Source organism: Psittacula echo, assembly GCF_963264785.1.
Source record: "Psittacula echo genome assembly, chromosome: Z".
Lineage (NCBI taxonomy): Eukaryota > Metazoa > Chordata > Aves > Psittaciformes > Psittacidae > Psittacula > Psittacula echo.
Window position 1 is genome coordinate 28681083 of NC_137742.1, and position 24332 is coordinate 28705414.

Consider the following 24332-nt stretch of genomic DNA (forward strand, 5'->3'; position numbering starts at 1 on the left):
TTTGGCTCTTGGATATGTTCCCTATCACTGCCACAGCCAAACTCATCTGTTAATCAGAATAGGGAACGCCCAAGTATATTGAAAAAGAACAGGTATCTAGAACTGACAAGAGACTTTTTTTTATTTAATTTATAGATACTTAAGAAGTTTATTTCTTCAACAATTAAAAAAAAATCTATTTTGATGCTATGTTAAAAAACTAACATAAATAGACTAAAAGTTAAAGATTCATACTTACTGGATAAATTTTGATTCATTTGTGCCTGAAACAGGAAAAAATAAATTAGCAATAAATTCTTTTACTGTCAAATCAAATGCTCTATAGTCCCAGGGTTCTTATTTCCACTAAACTTTCTATGAGACACTTTTCTTTCAGTGCTAGGCAAAACATTCTCAGCTTGCAGAGGACCGGAACATAAGTCAAGACTGAGCAACCAGTGCACACCTGCCACACCAGTAAGGCAAGGCAGAAACCAACACTAGGGAGTTGACAAAGACAGCTGTATTACTAAATCCCTTTACAGGCTGGGACAGTAAAATTAAACAGCTTATATATCACATGGTATATATGAAAAGAAACATTCCTAAGGTTCTCCCAGTGACTCCCCTCACATACTACACCTACTTGGGTTTAATCTAAAAATGTGAATGAAGAGCCATACTGTACTTACAGGACTGTGTCTCTGCTTTCAGAATGTGAGGAAAAAAAAATGAAAAATAATCATTATTATTTTTATATATTATGCACAATATTTTCCTAATATCAGAACCATTCTTATTTTGATCTGAACATTGCACTACCATACTTTACTACTACTTATTTGTAATACCATCTCATGATATAAAGGGTAATCATTCTGTGGATTGGCAGAATACATCAATAAAACTGCACTGTAAATGTTACATGTATCTCTATTATATGATCTGTTTTAAAGTTCTGTATATTATTGAATACTAGTAAGTAGGCTATGTTAAAAGTATGCTTAGCTAACTCCACAATGCAGTCAAATGTCTTGGGGTGGCAACAACAGAAAGACAAGGACTGAGCACACCCAATACTGAAAGGAAAATTAAAATCTGAGAAGGGAGAATTACTCAATGTTACACTGCAATAAAGCGTATCAAAGATGACCTAGTACACAAGAAAAACAGAATCATTGAACTTGAACCTACAATAAATTTTGAAAAGTAAGACATATGTTTACACTACAGACTCTTTGCCACTCTTCTGCACATTAAAAATACCAGGAACAAAGCAACTTACAGATATTGCTGGAGAAAGAGTGATGTTCCCTATAGATACTTTTAATTCATCCAAGGAAGGCACAGTATATTGAGAGCTATTAGGTGGCTGGACAGGTTTTATTTCTACATGGAACCTTCTGGGTTCATCATCTTCAGAATCAGAATCGCTGCTTGAATAGAAATGGTTCTCTTTGGAATGTTTTTCTCAGTTAAGGTGGAAATACTTCAAGTTCATCAGCTTAATCCATTTCATAATTACACTCCACAAAATGCTCATATTATGTCAACAGCACAGATAAATAATGCCACCTAACATCTTTCTGTGGTTATACAGACACTTCAAATACAACCACTGTCCAAAATTCACAACTCAGAGTTAAAATTTTCATTCATCTTCATAACAGTATTCTGTTCTAAAAGGCAACTATGTTCAAAACTGAACATTGGCATATTTGAAGGCATCAGTACGAATTAAAGATACTACAGTAGCAACAGTTCCTCATGTTAAATTTATGACTTTTAAGACAAAACCAGGGATTCTAACACACATATGGAAAATGCAGGAATCCTTTTAAACCATGTGAAGGAAAGTCGTAGCCTTTTCAGTTAGCAGTGAAATGCCCGTGGTATCTGTATAAACCATTAACAATAGAGGAAGGAGTGGAAGCCAATATTATTTGCCCCTTTTGTAAACTGACACTAAAAGTTCTGCAAGAAAGGATGCCAGTTACACAGAAGGCTGCACAGCAAACTGAATGTCAGTTGCTTAAAACTGTCATCTTTGAAAAAAGAAGAACAGAGATAACTGAGCCCTCAAAATAATCAAAATATGCAGATGAATTTAGCCTTAGTTCTTTATATGCACAAGAGCTGCACTGAAGAAAAGCTCTGAAAGACCTATGCTAAGTCTTAAAAGATACAGTTGTTTTGACAAAAAAGAATTTGAAAATTTTCCTCTACTTAAAACTTTTGTATCACCTAGGGGAAGCACACACATTCTAAAACTTGCTTCTGTTATTTTCACTTGGAAATATACCAGCCATTTGAATGAAATATCTTCAAACTATTCCCTGACAAAAATTAAACCTGAACCCTAAAGACATTCCAAGTCCATTTCAGCTGAAAGAATTTCTGAAGTCAAATGTCTTCATTTTACAGCTTATCTGTCTCCCAAAATGGATCATACCTAGAAAAGTAAGCTTCAAAGACAAGTCAGTTTTCATTTCATCAAAACATTTCTGGTCTTGAAAGTTATCACCAAGTTTCAAGATTTATTTCCTATGAATCAGTCAGCTCTTGTAAAACGCTTTCCCAACACTTAAGACTGGACTTACTAAGACTAACTTCCATTACAGTTAAATAATTTCCTCCAATAAATCATCAGAAGAATTCCAATCAATAGAACAAATATTCACTCTTGGAAGCTGAGGGAAGAAAAGAGGAAGAGAACTGATGAATTCCTGAATCTGGTAAAGATTTTCAGAAGCTGAAGTACCTGGCTGACACAGATTGTAAATCACTAAGCTTTTCCACCAAGTGTATCGCCTTTTCTACTGTTTCACAACAGAAAGTATAATGTAGAAAAGGATGCCAAGATCAATAATTTACAAAGCATGAATTTTATTCACTCCTCTCTCCCTTTCCTAAGTATATGCAAAGCATGAAATAATGCCCCTCTCAGAACTGGATAAAAGTCTGTCACTTTTATATCAATTTTGTAAAAAGGAGCTGCTTTTATTGGTACAGGTATCTTTACTGGGGGCAATAGAGGCATATTCTGCAAAGCTGATGAAAACAGAGAAGCTATGATGACGGACTTGTTCACTTTAAGGTACTGTTTACTGCTTAACAGTTTTCAAAATTTAGGATAATTGCAAAATATAAGTTTACCTTTTATTTGCAATACCCAGAGAATTCAGTGAATAGATTTTCAAAGATGAGCTATCTTACTAATATATTAGGCTTGCTTAGATCTACAGAAATTATGCCCAGCTCTTAGGTAGGGTTTCTCTCTGTGTCTGATGGGAGGAAAAAAGAAGACAAAGAATTTTTTCCTTCGAAGGAAGAGCAAAGAAGAATCATGAGCCTTCATAAAAAATGACTCATAAGAAAAATCTATTCTGCATATCAAAGCCATTAATAAAAACATAGTAAAAGCTAGAAGCACCAATTAGAAACAGCACGTGGTGTAATTACTTTATGAAGCAAAAGAAATTTTATTTGTAGACTGTTGGAGCTCCCAGTCTTTTTAATGGTGTTATAAAGAAGTGGGAGGGTGCAGGTATGGAACAGATAACCACTCTACTTAAAAAAAGTTTACAATCTTTACTTTATAAACTGTCAGAGAACTTTTCAGGGAGAAAGATTTTCACAGTCACCTTAAAGCTTTTGTTCAGGGTTTTTTTTTTTTACTCCTGTCATACAAAAGCCATTCTCTTAAAGTTCCCAAGGCAGCTCATCTAGTATTTAACATCTGCATACATACAAAATCTAAGAAAACCAAAATCCTGTGCATTTTGCAAAAGCTATGAAAATTTCTTACGCTGCAACATAAGCATGAGTGTCATTATCTTCCTTTACTTAATACTTTAGTCAGTACTTCCTGTCTCCAAGCAATTGTAATAACATCAAAAAACTTAGCACAATAATAGTAAAAAGGATATCGTGTGTTGCTTCTGGTTTAATGCTGTATCCTTCATCATCTACATCAGGAATGTTCTAAAAACAACAACGGAAAATATTATCTTGACAAATAACTAAAAAACCCTTCACGTTCTTACATCAGACTGAATTTTATATGATTGATAAACTAAAATTTGATTACAACAGCTCATTAAAGTAATTGTTCTTAACCATTCATTATTATAGTTATCTCAAGTAATGATCAGTAGTTCAAAAGTAATGTTACAAGATGCTTCAGTAATAGAATAGAACAAAACAACTTCCAAATTTACCATAAAAACTGGCAAGTTTGAATGCATCTGCTTGTACTGGTATTCCATGAAACGAAACCAACAGAAACATTATAGATTTACTACTAAGTGTTAAATAAGCCTACAATTCTCTTGCACCAAATATTTTCCCAGTTTCTACTTTTAATTCTCTCAGCTAAGTTACTTTAGTCTCTGATAATGCAGGAGCAAAACCTTTTCTAAGTACTAGTGAACACTTTAATATGTGAGTAAAAGCATTCCAGATTATACAGGTTGCAACTTCCCCTCCCTCTTGAAAAGACAGTAAGCACTGTTGCTTTAGCAAAGAATATCCACACTAATTAAAAGGCATGGATGAAACTTACATGCAAGTGCTCAAAATTGGATTCTAAAGTTTTCCTTTACATATCTCCTACACCCATCCTGGATTTTCTAAGCTAATAAGGACAGAAAAGCCCACACATTACTGTGTATCCAGTTAGTCCATAGGAACTGCTCGGATGCCTCTGTAAGTTTATTACAAAAATTCACAACTCAAGTGGCTGAAAAATGTAGTATTTCACCAGTTATACGTTTCTCATAAAAGTTACAAGATTCATATAAAAAAGTGATTTGTTTTAGTGTACCAATCAGTTTATTGTTCTAGAATTTACGTACTGGGAAGTAGTTTGGCTAATAGAGATTATATATACAGTATGGCCAAAGTATACTTTGTTGTTATAAGGCATAAGATCATAGAATGGTTTGGGTTGGAAGGGACTTTAAAGATCATTCAGTTCCAACCCCTGCCACAGGCAAGGACACCTTTCTCTAGACCTGGTTGCTCAAAGATCCATCCAACCTGGCCTTAACCACTTCCAGGAATGGGGCAGCCACAGCTTCTCTGGGCAACCTGTGTCAGTGTCTCACCTCATACTAAAGAATTTTTTCTTAACGTCTAATCTAGATCTACCCTCTTGCAGTTTAAAGCCATTCCCTGTTGTCCTGTCACTATATGTCCTTGTAAAAAGTTGCTCCCCAGATTCCTTGTAGGTCCCCTTTAGGTACTGAAAGACTGCTCTAAGGTTCCCCCAAAGCCTTCTCTTCTCCAGGCTGAACAAGTCCAACTCTCACAGCCTGTCTTCATAGGAGAGGTGCTCTAGCCCTTGGAGCATCCTCATGGCCCTCCTCCATACTCACTGGAGCACGTATACATCCCTCTCGTGCTGGGGACACAAGATACAATAACTTACACTGGAGACTTCAAGTGGACTAGAAAAGAACCACTTCAGCTGAAATATGAAACCAAATTTAAAGAGATAGTCACTTTGAAGAGCTTTTGAATTACAGAGGAAAATATAAACAAAAAAGGTAGTTTTCCCTCTATTTCCTTTGCAAATATCATAAATGAGATGTCTGATATTTTACTGAATTAAATAGAAAGAATTTAAACAAATATTTTAGTAAAAAGAGTAAGAAATACAATCCTGTACAGGAGATGTAATACTGTACCCTACTAAACAGTGCATCAAACTAAGGCCAAATCTGATTTTTTAGGGCAAACCTTAAAATACGGAACATATAGATGCAATTTCCTGAAATAGTTGTAAGATATGGACTGCACAACTATTTGTTTTGTTTTTTTAATTAAAAAAAAAAAAAAAAAGTCATAAGAGTAGGATCACAAGGTCCAGTATCCTAGCTCTGCTTGCTCAAATCAGAGTTCTTAGCTACGCTTGACCTCAGGCTGACCTTGTTTATATACCAAAAAACACTAATGAAACTTGACATCAAAGTAAACAGAACAAAAACATAGCTAGAGGGTAGGTACATTTTCCTACAATACTGTAACTTCTGAATTCTGAAATTATTTTAATTGTCATACTGGGCAATTTTACATAGATCAGGATCATTCATGGTTAAGATGAATTGAAAACCAACAAAAATCTTTAAATATACAACATTTAGTTTTTCCTCCAGCTGGGCCATATATGTAAAGGATATTATTAACTGGACACACACAGCATGCACAACATAGATGGAAAATTTGACTATTTTGACATAAAATTGTGAAAGAACTTTGCAGAAGTTATTTTCATTACATTATTTTAACTTACTAACTAATCTCTTGGATAGAGTAAATACTTAGAAAGTACTAAAATCTTACAGTTCTTAAAATACTAAGTTTATTTCTTAATATTTTCATGTTAATTATTTCTGATCTTGAAAACATATTTGACTCATCTATTCCACAGCAATAGCAATTTACCATGTAGCCTGTATTCATAAATTCAGACTAAAAGTCAAAGCTATGTACATATTAACAGAGATGGATGCTTTACAGCTGAAGTTACGAACACAGAAACTGAAAAATTCCTTGCCTTTTTTTTTTCAGCAGGCTTTTTTTCTAACAAGGTGCAGAAATTTATACTAATTTTTAGTAAATTTATACTTCCCCCCATTTCTAAAGTTTAAATAGATGTAATTTAAAACATCTGACTACACCGTGTATACAGAGTCAGAAATCATCCTCTTTGTATTTCCACTTTTGTCAATGATTCAGATTGATTTTGTATCAATTTATGATAATTCTTAAAACACCTTCTGCTTTCATCAATTAATATTTTTGTGTAACCCAGTAGAAGAATAGTCTGGAAGAGATACTGAATTTACCTTTGTATCAACAGAGATAGATTGTGTCAAAGGCAAGCAAAAAGGTACCCCAAAATGTTACAGGTTAAGTAGTAATTTCAGAATAATGTTTTAAATATTTTGAACAGTTGAACTGATTAATGGTTCTGTTTTCTGAAACATCAGAATTTTATTTACTAATTTACACTTTGTAACAATGATAGAGGACATAACATTTTGAGATAGACATATTCATGAATCTGTTGTTAATGAAGGCATTTCCATTTATTTGACTAATTCTTGCTCCCTTCTCCAAACTCCTACAGTTACAGAATTACCTACTATGTACTGTATAGCAGTGCATCTTTTAAGTAAGCAGATCTAAAAGTATCCCAGCCAAGATAAGGGTTACAATCCAAATTCAGATCTTACTGGACATAAGAGGAACCTTGTAAATGTAAATGCTTCCTTAGAGGAAAAGTTTCTACTACAGCTCATATGTTCCTATGGGCCATAGAGACAGGGCACACCCACAGGAAACGAGAGTTGGTTATGCCTTTAGAAAAGCTTTCTAGGTAATAAACACACTAAGCTAGACTTCAGTTGCTACTTTTTTCTAGTGTACACACAGTTAACTTTTCTACTAATTATGAAGGCTTTGTTTAATAGACATTACATGTGTAGATTGACATACAGCAATGTATGTCAATTTATGTTGGTGTCCTCAACATAAAAAGGACATGGAACTGTTGGAACAAGTCCAGAGGAGGGCCACGAGGATGATCAGGGGACTGGAGCACCTCCCGTATGAAGACAGGCTGAGAAAGTTGGGGCTGTTCAGCCTGGAGAAGAGAAGGCTGCGTGGAGACCTCATAGCAGCCTTCCAGTATCTGAAGGGGGCCTACAAGGATGCTGGGGAGGGACTCTTCATCAGGGACTGTAGTGACAGGACAAGGGGTAACAGGTTCAAACTTAAACAGGGGAAGTTTAGATTGGATATAAGGAAGAAATTCTTTAGTGTGAGGGTGGTGAGGCACTGGAATGGGTTGCCCAGGGAGGTTGTGAATGCTCCATCCTTGGCGGTGTTCAAGGCCAGGTTGGATGAGGCCTTGGGTGATATGGTTTAGTGTGGGGTGTCCCTGCCCATGGCAGGAGGGTTGGAACTAGATGATCTCAAGGTCCTTTCCAACCCTAACTATTCTATGATTCTATGATTCTAACACAGGAATTTTAAAACTTAAGACATACTGTCATCTATATTTAAACAGAGACTGCTTATTGAAGTGGTTAACCTTTTTAACAAATACCAGTTCTCAGTTCACAGCTGCATTCCTACACATAAAAACCTCTTATAGCAGTTACAGAATTTGATAGATATTAACAATTGATTCAAATGCATCACATTTTTCAATGTATACAATCTAGCAGTTACAGAAAAGATGAGTGTAAGCGGATGGCTTGCCACAAATCAATTTGAAAACTTCCATTTTGGTACAAAAGACATTTATTCAGGCCATCTGACTGTTTTGTTTTCTGGAAACAGAGAATACAAGTTTGAACACATTGCATTATACATTCTGGACTAGTGAGAAGGCCCTAATGATACTGACTACACACTGCATGTTCAAAGATCCATAATATCATGTAGAACGGGTAGATAAAAGTATTGAACTCAGTTCTTATTGGATCCTTAAATTCTAAAATTTCAATATTTACCTCAGTGCTTATCATTATAAATAATTTTAGAGTGGTTATCTTTTACATTCCTTTCACACAATTAAAATTCTTGACAAATAAACAAAAGCCACCTTTAAAAAAAAGATCATGTTAATAACAGAAAGGCCAGGCAGTTTTTCTGTGAGTGACCAAAGCTGGCAAAAATCATAGCAACTTTAAACCACCTGAATTTTCTAAGGGCTGGTCCTCATAATTTTCTATCAATCAACCACAAATGATAACTACTTTCAATTTTTTTTTCAGTAACAATTTTCTAAGTTTAATTTCCTGAAATGTGTAATTTATTGCAAAGATTAATACAAAACAAATTCTCAGAAATAACAATATAGATGTCTGTAACTATTTAGATGAAGTTTGGAAAATTAAAGAGAAAGGAAATCTTAAAATAAGACACAAATGAAAAGCATTTGCAAGAGGATCTTCCAAAAGAGGACACCAAATTTAAAATATAAAGCACTCTGGGGTGCTTGTTTGTAAGGGTTGAAATGAATCTCATTTATGGCATGCTACATAGTTTTTTCACAAGAATAACAGTAATGGCATCTGCTATTAAAAGCATTGTACCATTCAGAATTCTGTTACTTGTAGAAAGCAAGAAGAAATGATAGACCAAATTTTAAATTCAAATGCAGTCATAAAAAATTTGGCATAGAAAAAAAACAAACAATAAAAGTATTAATTTTGTTGCCGGACACTACGCATCTTTCTTTTTTTTTTTTTTTTTTTTTTTAACAAAATATAAATTACATCTAGGCAGAACAATAAACTTAGAAGATCACATGGTGTGCCCCATGCAGCCAGAAAGAATGTCAAACACATTTACAGTCAAATTTTTTGAACTAAGTATTTTTACAAAATGTAGAGACCAAAATAAGCAAAGAGGAAAATAAACATTGCAAGCCAAACTCAGTTGTGGTTCACTCCAGTGATTCAACTTGAACTGTCAGAAGACATTATTTCCATGAAAAGCCTGATAATTACAGGGCTAATTCTAAAGTTACTTTACCTTAAATACACCCAAGAAAAGAAATTTGCTCTAAGTCAAGATGACTCTGCACAGGACAAAATAACTCTCCTGATGATGCTTACAGGCTGTTCTTATACATGTAGTTCTATTATGTGGCAAAACTTAATTTTCCTTATTTAGAAGAATGGTTCTACTAGATTATTTAAACCATACTTCTTCAAAAGAAATTTTAATATTAGGTACTGAAACTCCCAGATATTAAATGCAAAGAAGAAAATCCACACAACAGGTGAATATGAAAACTTATGTTGTTTAATATAATTGGCATCTAAATAAGTGAACTGAAAACCAAATCAGTCTACAGAAAGTCAGTGAAATTATTCTACAAATAATTAGCTAATATAGCTATAGGTAGAAGCAATCTTCTTATAGATAGGTTTAACTTAAGACAACATACAGGTTTAAATAAAAAGGCTCAGTTAAGAAAATAAAGTATTAACATTCCAATTTAATTTGCAGCTGTCACTTATTTGAATTTAATCAATAAAATTGTAAGATGTATCACAGGTCAAACTGACAGCAATGAAAACCAGGCCATTATTGAAATGCATCTAGAAATACTGCATTTAAAGCCATATTTTAAAAAGTATATTCCTATATCCTATTTCCAGTGATAAAGCAGAACTCCATTGATATTAGAAGGATTTCTCAAAGGAAACAGTAGTAAGCAAAGGAATATTATGATGCAAATTTGGGTACACAATAAACTGAACCTTTTTTTTTATTTAGAACCTATCAGCCAGCCATTAACTTGGAAAATGAAGTAGCAAGTACTTGCAGTAAAAACACCTTGTTTGAAATCTAAAATGTTAGGAAGGATAGGTGTATTACTGACACGTTTGTATATATAGCTAAAGATTATGTACTAAGCAAAACGAACACTTCAGCTACGTTATCAAAACAATAAATCTTCTATCAGATAAATAATGCATTGCAGGGACAATACATAAGTTTAATCAGATTGCCATGCTTGATAATATTAGCATATGCATTTGTTTTGGAAATAAGTCTACTTACAACTGAGTCTGCATCTGGACACTCCCTAGGAAACCAAAAAAAAAAAAAAAAGGAAAACATACAATTATAAAAACGTGCAAATTATTTTATTCATACAGTTCTGGTATTTCCTTTAATATTTTTAATTAATTTAAAAAACTGCAACTGACCGTTTTGCCCATAAGAGTCCATTAATATTTTCACTATAAATAATCCACATTCAACTGAGCAAGATTTAAATAAAAGCTGAAAGTTTATGCTCAAAACACTGAAGAAAAACTCAAAAGAAATGGTGAAAAAAATCAAGCTCATGTCACAGTGAAAAAACTCCAAACCCAACTTAAAAGACACCAACCAAGCAAAGCCAGGAGTGCCCCACTGTATATCTAAATCAATATGTATTAACTCTGTGGCTGATGTGCACATTAAGTAGAAGTCACCAATCCTAATAAAACAGTCCACATGCAACCGCAAAACATTTTGGGCAATAACCAGTTCCCAAAGAAATCATGACTATTCTTAGAGGAATTCAGAGCTTCCCTTTTTTGGAATTTCATTCTTAGGCCATGTTTGTCAAGCACAGTTGTAGTTAAGCACTAGATGATGATGAAAAAAACAGTACTAGTACACTCCTAATAAGCACTTTTTAAAACAAACAAACAAAAACATCATCAGCTGAAAGGCAATGACTGCAAGCACATTACTCACAAGTATTATATTTTTCCACTAGAACTTTGATTTTAGCAGCAGTATTTAAAAAAAACAAAAAAAAACCCAAACAAATGACACTGATTATCCCAGATGTCTGCAAAAAGCAGAAGCAATTACACTTATAAAATGTGGGAATATTGAGTAGTATACAAGTCCTCTAATTTGCAACCTGACAAAGTCAGAAATGCCAGTGTAACTGAACAACAGCGACTTTATATGATAAAACCTGCAGTTATAGAGAAGAGGGGACACCTCTCCCCCCAAATGTATTTTAATCTAAATCATCTTCTCTGAAAGCCTAAGCATGTTAAATATAAAAACTCCAGTGTCATTTAAAAAAAGTTATGAAAACTTGCTATCATGACAGCATTAATATGAAATTTAGTATTGCCTGTTAAGGAATTGACAGTAGGTGAAGGATCCCATATCCTCTAAAAGGCCTTACACAAAAGAAAATATATGTAGCCAAGTCTATAACTGACTTACATCTTACCTCCCTCTGCTGGCTAAACTGAATTCACAGCAACAGAAAGAGCTACTTTAAAAGCTATTTTACAGCTCCAAGAGAAAGTATTAGACTTCTCGCAAAAGATAACAAATTGATTTCCTGACATGTGGTTTAAAAAAGTGTCTGTATGCAGACAAGACAGTCTGAAGTCCATAAAGGTTAAGAAATTTGAAAGATGTGAGGCAAACTACAATGGAAGTAATTTAACCCATAATGAAGATTTTCAAAATTAGCGAGCTAATAGATCTCAAAAAGTAATGGCAGATCTAGTATCATACAGAGCAGCACCAACAGAACCTCCCAGAATCCATTCTTGCGATACAAAGGAAAACCCAATAGACTGCAGATGCTGGTGAAATGGAGAATGAGGACATCAGGTATTAAACAGATGTGCTTTTACATCACTAGATGTATGATCTTTCTTTTAAGACTGAAAAACTAGGTCATGCATTTTTAGTACACAGTAACATTTCAGCAACATAATGAATCCTGTGTTGTTTCTTTGTGATGTTTTAGTTCATTCACAAGTTATAGATTAATGCAAGAATCTTTATAAAAGCCTATGGCATGTGTTACTTAAGATGTCATTTTCCCTCTGGGCAATCTGTTCAAATGTCTCACCATCAATGACCAACGTCTCAGGTCAATATCATGCTGTCATACTTCCTTCTTTTTGACCTAAGAATCAACTAATTTTTGTATTGTTTGTATGTATATAAACAAAATAGTATAAATCAAATTTCAGTCCAACTTGTTAAAAGCAAGACAAATTCTTTTCCTATTTCAGAGCATCTGAGCTGATTTATATTTTCTGATGACATCTTTGTGCCACGAAAACCAAAATTTTTTGAGAAGAAACAGTAATACTACCTTTCAATATTAAATAAAATGTATTTGTAAATGTATTTTAGAATTGTAAATGTATTTTAGAAAAGCATTCAGATACTACGACAGATAAGCGTATGAAGATAGAAACTATTTCACATTGCGTAGAAGCCAGTTTTCACCCTCAATGCCTAACAAAATTTTCTTTGTGTTACAGGTCAAAGAAAAACATCATCTCTGAGTAAGGATATATTGAGTCACAGACCTGGGATGAAAGAGATGCCTGGTTTGCAAAAAGGCTTATAGCATACATAACATGAGATTATCCTGAGTAATAACCCATATGGTGGCAAATCAATTATTTCATTGAAGAAGAAAAGCTGACAGCTACAGAATTCAATCATATAATAGTACTCAATACTATCAAAATCACTCCTTTGCAATTTACTAAGTAAAATACACTAAAGGCAAATGATCAATGGTATGTTTTTGCTGCTATTTGATACTACAGCTGTTTAGCATCACAGAAAAAGTATAGTAAATAACTTTTCAGAGAGAATTAATTACTTTAAGAGCACTAAAGCTGTTTAAAACATGAATGCCTTAAAATATTTATAGCATTTTATTATTTTAAATTAAACATTCATTGAAAAAAAACAACTCTTTGTAACAAAATAGTATTCTCATATTACTGCTGATCAAAATCACACTACATACAACTCTTCTCTCACCAATTACTCCAGCTTAATAAAGTACAGAAGAGAGGGTGGGGGAAAGACTAAATCACAGAAAGGGCAGAAATAGAGAAGAATGACTTCAAAAACCAACAGCTTGGAGCCCTAAAGGCATCATAACAGAGAAGAAAAAGCACAGTTTACAAGTGTATCACTATCAAAATTAAACATTAAAAGAAAAATAGCTATGAGGCATTTTGTATGTGCAAGTAATTAGCACCTGCAGTTCTTAGGTCATTATTTTTTGAGCATTATATTAGAAAATAAAGCTGGCAACAGATTTTTTTGAAGTAATTTTAAAAAGTATGTATGCAGATATTGCCTCTCAGAATATTTCTGTATTGCTAAGTTTGTGAAATTGTAGGCTATTTTTCTGTTAAATCAAATGCTTCTATTGAGAGAACACATCTAGAAATTGTGAAAAAAAATACACTGGAACATAGTGGTCACAACTACTAATACACAGACCGCAGTAAGTCCCATCTTATAAGAACTTTGATTGAAAGTCACTTTTTGGAGAGTTCTAACTCATGGGAAGCTGAGCACGTGCAATGAATATGGCAAATGCTATAGCTGGAACATCACTTAGAGAGATGGCCTTTCAAAAATGAGTGTGTGCATGATGTATTGAAAAAACATTGAAGTATTTTTCTGTCCTTCAATACTGTACACAAAAGTTTTTTCTAATAAAAGAATAACTGAAGCTTCAATTCTGCAAACACAGGCATCCGGCACTTTTTCCATGTATGGAGTTATTATTTTATTAGGAGCACACATGAGAATCACATTATCCACACTGTTCATCTGTACATCTATACTGTATATCTATACTGTACATCTGTAGAACAACTGAGAACTACTTACCTATGCACAGGAAAGGATGAAACATGAGCAGACTACTGTGAATACATTTATGTTATTTCTTTAAAATCCTTTGCTACAAAAATCTTAATAACTGATGTTTTCACATTTATAGCATTCTAAACTTCTGTTATAACCCCCCTTTTTTTTTTTTAAGCAACAACTAATGTTTATACCTATGCTTTTACTAGTACAGTAAAGTACAGGATAAGGCTTCAGGATGGAAATATACTTACACAGATTCAGTATCTTTTTCTTTTTTCATTATTCCTGATAAACCAAAAGGCTTCCTCTTCCGTGGTTTTATCCCTATGAAACAAACACTTTTCATTTAAATATCAGAGATATGTACGCATTTAGCAGTATCAAACATGGGTACATACCAAAGAGAATACATTTCAAATGCTGCCACAAGTGACAGAAAAATCGAACAGTGCATATACATATGGAGCCAAACTAAGGGGATATTATTCCAATTTGTTGTTAAGTAGCACCCATCAAAAAGTAAATTAAAGTATGGTTTAACACATTAATAACTCCTTATATATTATATATATATATATTTGCACTTTACATCCAACTCTCCAAGTTGGGTATGCAGGCTGTCACTTCACCCCTGCCAAAAAAAAGTAAATGACTGTACTATCACTTTTGAGGAAAGGTACTCTGCTCACAGAAACTTAACAGGAGCTATTGCTCCATCTAATTCTGAATAGCCTATGTACTTGGACAAGAAGCTGAACCCTGTCTCCCAAAGCTACTACAGTTCAACACCCTGTTATTTCCCTGCATGTTTATGGCAGCTGCGAGCCCCTGTCTTTCTTAAGAATCAGGGTCTTGGTCATATAAAGAAAGTCTCTTCACTTTCCAGCTGATAACAGAGTTCATGATTTCCCAGGGCTGTAGCCAGCTTGCAGGCTAGCTCTTCTTACTGAGTTTGTAACCATGCCTCCCCTCTATCACTGCTTTCCCATTTTTAGCACTGGACACATAACTATAGTACAGAAAAAAAAAAAAGGTTGCTCTGATACCTGTTTAATGTACTAAAGTCCAAATACATTTAACTATTGCATCAGAGTTGCGCTCACATCTGCTTCTATCCCTATCTTTTTGCTGAAGCAAAGTAGACTGCCAGACTAAAATGACTAAGCACAAGTATCTGATCCAACTAGTCTACAACTTCATTTTGATGCACGATACTCCTGACAGCATGCTTTTGAGCAAAATGGTGGAAATAATTTGGTTTCGAAAATTTAACAACTTGGCAATTCAAGCACATCATTAAAAAATAAAAATAATTATATTCCCCTTTACAGAAATACATTATGCAGCACACTCTTAGAAATTAAATAACTGAAAACTTCTCAAAACAGGTATTTTTAAACTCAGCCATATATTATATTGTCTAAATAATATTCTAAAATTATTTTATTTTTAAATGCTAGTCTGGGATTTATTTTCTTTCTGGGACTTACGCAGCCCAAAACAAAGACAAATGGAGTACAAAAATAGTTTCTGAACATGGATCCTCTCTGCTTCAGTCAAAGAAAGTTTTACGTCTAAGCTGCAATGTTGACAACAGTTGTCGGCTGCTATAGCTATATTGTCAGCTTCTCTGTCCCAAAAGTAAATGCATAGCTTACGCATATAGAGCAGTTCTTAACCACTTAAAACAATCCCTAAGCAAAATAAGCTATGCCAGGAAAGAAAGGCTCTGTGACCGTAACACTGCAGCATTAAACTTGGTATAACAACATGGTATCAATGGAAAAAGACTGGGCCATGTTTAGACACTTGTAAATTAAGTTACAATACAGTCATAAGTGAACCAAATCCAAACCTATGCAAAGACAAGGTCTTAGCCAAAGTATATTCTGTAAGAAACATTCAAATTCCCTGACCTTTTGCATGAGGCTTATTGAGCATAAAGTCTTATTTTTGTTGAAGTTTCTCAAAAGGAAAACTGCTTTTTAGTCTACTGGAGTACTTTAAAGTTCAACTTTAAAGAATACTAAATGCCCTTCACTCCACAGTTTTAGGTCCTTACCCACAGCATTCTTACATAAATAACTATGCTATAACAACTCACCTTCAACAGCACTGGATGTGTTACATTCTTCAAATTCAATAGGGCCTTAAAGAAATGACAATGTAGATAAGCTATCAATATTTCTTGAAAATACTAGATAATGTAATTATAAATTTTTAGGTGGTATCTGAAAGGCACAATTACCCTGCCAATGGTAAAACAGATTGCAAAATTATACATGTACAGCAAATCATTAAATATTTTCACTCTTTCATACTGAAAAACCAAAATACTAGTGCACACTGTCCAAATACTACTCAGTTGCCTATGTTATTATAACCACACGAAACACCTAATTGGTGTCCTCATTCAAAATTACATCCATTGTATAGTATCAGTTTAAAGCTTTCAATTTATCTTCTTTTTATGAACAAGAGCTATATAAAGAAAAATTGAAAAAGGAAAAAAGCACAGCTATAGCCCTAATTTTCAGATCCGCACTTTTGCTAACTCTATCGTCAGTTCTCCTGTTTCGTCTTCACAGCCACTTAAAAGTGGCATGCAGAATCTTTAACACAGCAATATGAAGATGAAAAAAAAAAATCTAAAAAAATCAGTAAGACTAAACAGAACAAACAAACAGAATCATAGTTAAGTAGTTTATCTAAATAAATGCATTATTATGGCTTTCCACTACAGTTTACAGAAGATGACAGTCAATGGTCATTGCAAAGTGAAGTTGTAACCCTTCTTCAATCTGCCCAGGTCTAGAATTTATTTAAGCCATTATGAGCCATTTTAAGGAGCAAACTTGCAGAAAAAAAATATTTTCTGTAGGACCTTGTTCAGGGAATGGCAGAATCAGACCAGCACTTGTGCAAATATAAAGAAAACTGAGAGCATATGCAGGCAGGTGCCATTATTTCAGCCCACACTAAAAGAATAACCATTTTGCCCAGTTTGCTTGCAACGGTATCCACAGAACAAAAAACAAAGTTAGCATGCCAGCACTGTGACATAGCACTTATTACTTATAAATTCATAGAATGCTTAGCATTGGAAAGGACCTTAAGATCATCTAGCTCCAACCCCCCTGCCACTGGCAGGGACACCTCACACTAGACCATGTCACCCATAGCTCTGTCTGCTCTGGCCTTGAACAGTGCCAGGGATGGAGCATTTACCACTTTGGGCAACCTGTTCCAGTGCTTCACCAGTCTCACAGAAAAGAACTTCTTCCTTGTATCTCACCTAAACTTCCCGTGTTTAAATTTAAACCCCTTACCCCTTGTCCTATTGCTATCGTCCCTGATGAAGAGCCCCTCTTCAGCATCCTTGTAGGCCCCCTTCAGATACTGGAAGGCTGCTATGAGGTCTCCGTGCAGCCTTCTCTTCTCCAGGCTGAACACCCCCAATTTTCTCAGCCTATCTTCATACGGGAGGTGCTCCATGCGGCCCTCCTCTGGACTTGCTACATGTCCTTCTTATATTAAGGACACCAGAACTGTACACATGGCACTCCAAGTGGGGTGTCACGAGAACAGAGCAGAGTAGAGGGGCAGGATCACCTCCTTCGACCTGCTGGTCACACTCCTTTGGATGCAGCCCAGGATATGGTTGGCTTTCTGGGCTGCAAGTGCACACTGCAACCGGCTCATGTTCATTTTCTCATCAACCAACCCCCCAAGTCCTTCTCCGCAGGGCTGCTCTGAATCACTTCTGCCCAACCTGCAGCTGTGCCTGGGATTGCCCCCACGCAGGTGTAGAACCTTGCACTTCACATTGTTGAACTTCATAAGGTTGGCATCTCTCAAGCGTGTCAAGGTCCCTCTGGATGGCATCCCTTCCCTCCGGACATATCAGCTGAACCACATAGCTTGATGTCACTGACAAACTTGCTGAGGGCACATCAATCCCACTGTCAGTGTCACCGATAAAAAAGTTGAACAGGATCAGTCCCAACACTGAGCCCTAAGAGACACCACTTATTACTGATCTCCAGTTGGACATTGAGCTGTTAACCACAACTCTTTGTGTGCGGCCATCCAGCCAGTTCTTTATCCACTGAGTGGTCCATCTATCAAATTGATGTCTCTCCAATTTAGAGACAAGGATGTTGTGTGGGACAGTGTCAAATGCCTTGCACAAGTCCAGGTAGATGACGTCAACTGCTCTGCTCCTGTCCATCAGTTCTGTAGCCCCATCAGAGAAGGCCACCAAATTGGTCAGGCATGGTTTGCCCTTAGTGAAGCCATGCTGGCTGCCACCAAGCACCTTATTGTTTTTCATGTGTCTTAGCATGGTTTCCACAATCATTTTTAGGGAGTTATATATAAGCACATTACAGATAGCGGGGAAAAAATACTCCAAGGCAGCCAAAATCTGTCCTCCTCCCACCCCCTTATGCAACTACTTCAGGTGAGAGTTTAAAATCTTGAAAATTTCAATTAAAACAAACTGGAAGCAAAGCAATTGTGCAAACCTCAAATACAGAAACTGCTTTCATTCATGCATTCATGCTTTCATTTCATTCATATACCTGCTAGTAAAAACAGTTTTCCAAAACCAAGTCTAATTATTCACTATAACAAGACGAAGTACAAATTCCTAACAGGTCACTCACTCTACTAAATATTGTCAATCCATGGGTGTTTTAAGCTGATCTTAAAAATCCTTTTTTCTTTGCTCTCCACTAAATTCACAGTAAAATAAAGTCAGGATGGTCCAAAAAAAAAAATCAGCAAATTTTACTATCTCACAAAACACAAATCAGCCCAAAGAATCCAGAAAAATGGATTTAGAGAACTGTGTATGTCTATATCCCCACACTGATTTCCTCAACATTTTATTTTAGGAATTTAAACTCTATTGTTCAAAATATATTGAGCAAGAAAAATACCATAAAACATAGAAGCTGAAGAACAAATCCATTACTTCTTCACCACTACACTTCGGACAATACATTTTTCATCACTTTGCTGAGGATTCAACTATTTCTGTTTCTTGCTTCTATACATATTCCCATTTGAGCAAGAAAAAAACACAAAAGCCAAACCAACCACAGACATGCATCTCCAAAACAAAAACAGGAGGAAAAAATTATAAACAAGAGACTTAAACATATTTTTAGAGAAAAACAACACTCAAGCTTTTTCAGAATACCATGGGTTTTTTACCCTTTCCAGCTACTAAGACTGATCCTCAGACCTTTAAAACTTTTATACTAATGATTAAAATAAATGTTCCTCCTCATTTCAGATCAGCATCTTCAACTTTCAATTCTAACACAATCAGAAAGCAAAGATTTTAACACCACATCCAAGTTTCTCTATTTTGTCCATTATGCTTGCCTAACACTAACACTTGTCTTTGAAGGTCTCGTTTTTTTTTGTTTTTGTTTTTTTTTCTGTTTTTAAACAGCTTGATAAACTTTCTATTTGAAGATACAAACATTCATGCTTCGTACAGAGGTACAGAGACATGAAGATCAGATTAGCATTATCAATTAGGTTTAACAAAGGCTTGTTTGCCTCCAAAAGGGTTTACTTCACTGTGGCAACAATCTCATTCGTTTTTTCATAGGGAAGACTATAAAATGCAGTCCGAAAAATCTCAGTTACTCAAGAACTGCCTGAGATAGTAATGTGGTGGAAGCTGTGCAAAAATTTCAGTAAGCCAGGTACCACTTTTCACTAAGGGCTATGAAGTTAACACTTTCTTCTTAATGATACCTATTAGCTTATTTTATCCTTCACCAAAATAAGCAGTTATCATTGGAGTACTTTCTCCTCCCACAGACACCCTTTCCTCCCTCAGCATCTATTAGCTGCTTTACAGCAGGAAAGATAAACTACAATTATTAAAACAGCATTTTCTTACAACAAGTTTTGTGAATCTGTTGTAGTTCAAAAGCATCACTTGATCCTATCTTGTTTTTCCTAACTCAGCTCATATTTCTATAAGGCCCTTCACCCTTGGAATCTCTGAAGTTCGAGACACCAGTTGCTGTACCTAATGAATCTGGAAACATAAAAAAAAAAAATAAAAAAAAATATATATTATATATATGTATTTTATATATATATAAAAATCAAGTTCAGCATTTTCCTCCAAAGCCTGAAGATGTTTGCTGGTTTTGTAAAATTTGCATGTAACTCACCCCCACCAATATAAGACATGTTGCATTATTTGCTTGCAGCAAAGGCAAATTCATACATTTTGCCTTTTTGAGTGGAAGTACAGTGAAATTTGTAGCAGTTTTACACTTTTGTTCTGTAACTTTAGATCTCCAAACAGCTCTGCTCTCTATATGCCTGCTCTAAAGAATACTATGTTTTGCCTGGGGAGTAGTATTTTAAAATAAAAATAACACAGAAATAGACAATTTTTGTGGCATTCTGTGGTGAACCAATTTAGAAAACAGGATAGCTGTGATGAGCTTTTGGTAGCCTAGGTAACAGCTGGAGTCTCCTATAGGCAGATGTCTTTGTGCCCAAGAGGTAATACTACTGTAGTCAAGCCAGAAGTGTGTACTGTGACCACATACTGCTATGGAAGCACAGCATCTATACAGAATTTGGATGCTTTCTGAATTAGTTCCCCTGCATTGTCCATTGTATATGGAAACAAAAGCATCTGCACCATCACTGGAAAAAATCCTCAAAATGTTTCTTCTCTGAACTACCATTAACAGCTATCTTTCCAATTCCCCAATTCCCAGTGGGCTGGTGTTAATGGAGATTGCCAGGCAGGTGTAATATAGACATGCTGTCAAAGAATATTAACTCATGTTCAGGTATCACTTTTGTAATAGCTACACAAAGATTTTAAGGTGGATGCATTACCTCTTCTCTATGAGACAGAAAAGTTTTTTAAACAGGCTTGTGCAAGGCAGAGAAGTCTTTTTAACAGACTTGAGCCCAATAATTGAAGTATAGACAAAGGCTTAATACCAACAAGGATTTCAGCTCAAAATCTAGAAGATAATCATAGCCAAAATTTCTGAAGCAAGTACACAGATTCACTGTTTGTTGCAACATCCAAGGTAAGAAAAGCAGCTGTTTCACATTTAAGAAATATTGCTAATGTTGGGGACTGAAGTAATCCCTGAAGCAGCCTCCAGAGTTCCAGACAAACGGTAGCCCGAAGCACTAAAAAGGACCATCTAGATGTTGCCATACTGCAGTAATGATGATCATAATGACAGTCTGCAGTATTACAGTCAAAGCATCAAGATTTCCCTTGATCTTTTTCTCATAACAAGAATGCAAACTAACAAGGAAGCCTATTCTCAAGCATTCATATGCATACAAAATAAAATATTAGAACTAAAGCAGCACCATGTAAGAAAGAAAAAAAAAAAAAAAAAGGCATTTTAAGACATCTGCCAGAGTAAGTGAAAAGCTATAGCTGAGATCTAGCTCAACCCTTGCAAACTTCTCTGAATTAGTGTTCTGTTGGTTTAAGCATGGATAGTTTCAGGCTCAAGATAGCATTTTTACAGTCTTGTCTGCCTATTACTACATTGATCCATGGAATGGTAACTGTGGCTTAACCACCACAAACAGCCATACATTGACTTGAAAGTACTTGTTACTGTACACACACAGAATAGACAAAAATAATACAGTGCATAAATGAAATGCACTTTATAGCAGTTAGCCTTTATAGCAGAAAGATATGAGTATCAAGTGGTATTTCAGTCACTTAAGGATATATACCTAGCTACCAGGATGCTAATGAGAATTTAGCATTCTGCAAAAATCGATAAGCTCCTCTAATTTTATGTAAACATTCCCACCAGGCGTCATCCTAAAGTATTTTCCAAGGCAAGCTGCTGCAGCTCGCAGAACTCTACCAGTCAGGACAGATACAGACATGAAGAAAAGCAAACGGATGATGGTTTTACAGACATGTGCAAGCAGGTATCTGTTATTTGACATGAGACTTAAGTAAATAAACCAGGAGCAGGTAAGTTCTTACTCTTGAAAATGAAGAAGCTTTGGTTTGCTAGAACAGAAAAGCCAAATTATACAAATAATTTGAATAAATGGAAATATTTTAATTAATCTAATAACTTAGTAAGTGGCACAGGCATAAATTTAGCACCAGTGGGTCTACAGCTTGGGATGCACCTCCCAGGCTGTTCGGAAAACACAAGTACTGTTTTGCTTGATACAAGATGCATGTGAATATGTGGGCTTTCATACACTAAGAGGTAACGTGGATGGCTAAGGAGATACTGATCTTCTCTAAAGATGAAATGAAGAAAATGTAATTACACTGTAAATTATATTACTACATATTTATCTACTGCTATAGTAGTATCTACTACATATTTAGCTCACATCTATGGGAACAGCATTTTCAAAGTATACACAAAGCAGCTACAGAAAAGACTTTATAAATAGCAACCTTACACCTGCTACTTAATTCATCTACAATGATACTAATTATTTTGAAGACAGTCAGGCATGTTGCCAGCAGCCTTGAAAAGAGTTATAAAACCTATCTCCACAAAATCCTAGAAGTACGTTTTCTAACCTGTGTATCTCTTACACAAAATCTCTGTAAGGAAGACACCAGGAGAAAGTTTTGCTAAGGTAAAAATAATAAAATAATTCACATTTTCCTCAACGTGTGTGTGTGTGGGAGGGGGACAAGGATTTTTCTGTTTGCATTCTTAAACAAATATGATAACAAAACATATTCTTGTTTCTGATAAAAACAAAAGTTTGTCTCAGAGTAAATCATGCATGAAAGGAGGACAATTTTTTAACTGCATATGCTTCACATGCTGGTTCAAATGGCAAAGCTTTGCGTGCCTGGCTCAGTGCCAGCTGACAGCTCAGCTGGATATCAATGCACATTCTGACCCCCCTTGCAGCGTGTCACTTCTGAATTGTTTCCGCAGTAGAAAGTTTATTCAACCTCTCTCTCAAATCCAGTGGACCGACCATCATTCTGCTATTTAATCACAGTAGAATAGGTTATTTTTCTGACAGCGCTAAAGCCAGACAGCAACTCCTAATGAACAGCTTGATACAAGTGGAATTTCGACTGGTTTAGCCTCAATTAATTCTGCTGTCAAAACAAATGACTGCTTTTAGTGTTTAGATGTCAAGCTGCATCACAAAGGTCAATTTTGTATGTACACAAACATATAAGCAATCTTTCTTGCTATCAACTTATCCTGTGACATGTTTATCAAAAGATTTCAAGCTTTCAGATTTATAAGCCAGGAAGACAAAATACATTTTCTCAACACTACTTTTTTTAACACTAACTTCTCCTTTTTATTGCCTGTCCAAAGCAGAGAAGTGATTTTATAAAAAGTGAGGAGAATTTTATTTTTCCTTGTAAAAGTACTTCTTATTCTAGTGTATCTTCTTTGTTGGAATAAAGACTAAAGATGAATGGCTATTACCATCTCTGAGGTAAAGAACATATTTGTGATATATTTATCATGCTAGTACCAGACTGTCACAGCAAATGCCAGTTTGCATATTTGGTCAGGCCTACTTTGCCAAAAAGAGGCTAAAGGGCGGAAAACATAACTGGCCTATTAACAATCTGAGGGAAAATACTAAAATAATCCTGGTAAAACTGTATGCTTTAATCTAATTCTACAAATACAGAGCATATATATCAGTTTAGCTGATATATAGGCCCTAAAGATGCTCATGTTGAAAAGAAGAGAACTGTAGCATGGTGACAAGCACTCCTTTCGAAAAGGATAGATGTGATAGGGAAGCGTTAATAACTACAATTATCAGTAGTAACATATGTAGATCTGCCAATTATCAGAAGTAAGATATGTAGATCTTTTTTAGATGAAGATGTTAACATACAAGGAGAGTATCTACTAAACAAGCAAACAGTTCTAACCCTCATTCTGCTACTAGCCTTCCAGCCCTGCAGTCAGTTCATGGGATCAAAGGAAACATTCATCTCAGGCTTTTCTGGTTCTATGGGTACAAGCTCATGAATACAGCAAGCACTACTCTCAAGAGGCAGTATTTCCATGTGGCTTACAGAGCAAAATCAAAGCAGAAGAGGATTGTTATCTGAGTAGCTTTAAAATAGTTACTATCGATTAAGATGTTTACCAGAAGCA

The 24332-nt window shown here is 35.2% G+C and overlaps 1 protein-coding gene across 1 annotated transcript in view; it reads right to left on the minus strand.

Moving 5' to 3' along the window:
• The window catches only part of FCHO2 (FCH and mu domain containing endocytic adaptor 2), an 89008-nt gene that overhangs the window by 25399 nt on the left and 39277 nt on the right, over positions 1-24332 (minus strand). Inside the window, 6 exon segments of the mRNA XM_080638470.1 lie at positions 239-263; positions 1253-1441; positions 3907-3963; positions 10570-10594; positions 14424-14496; positions 16277-16321. Of these exon segments, the coding sequence (XP_080494596.1) occupies positions 239-263; positions 1253-1441; positions 3907-3963; positions 10570-10594; positions 14424-14496; positions 16277-16321 (414 nt within the window).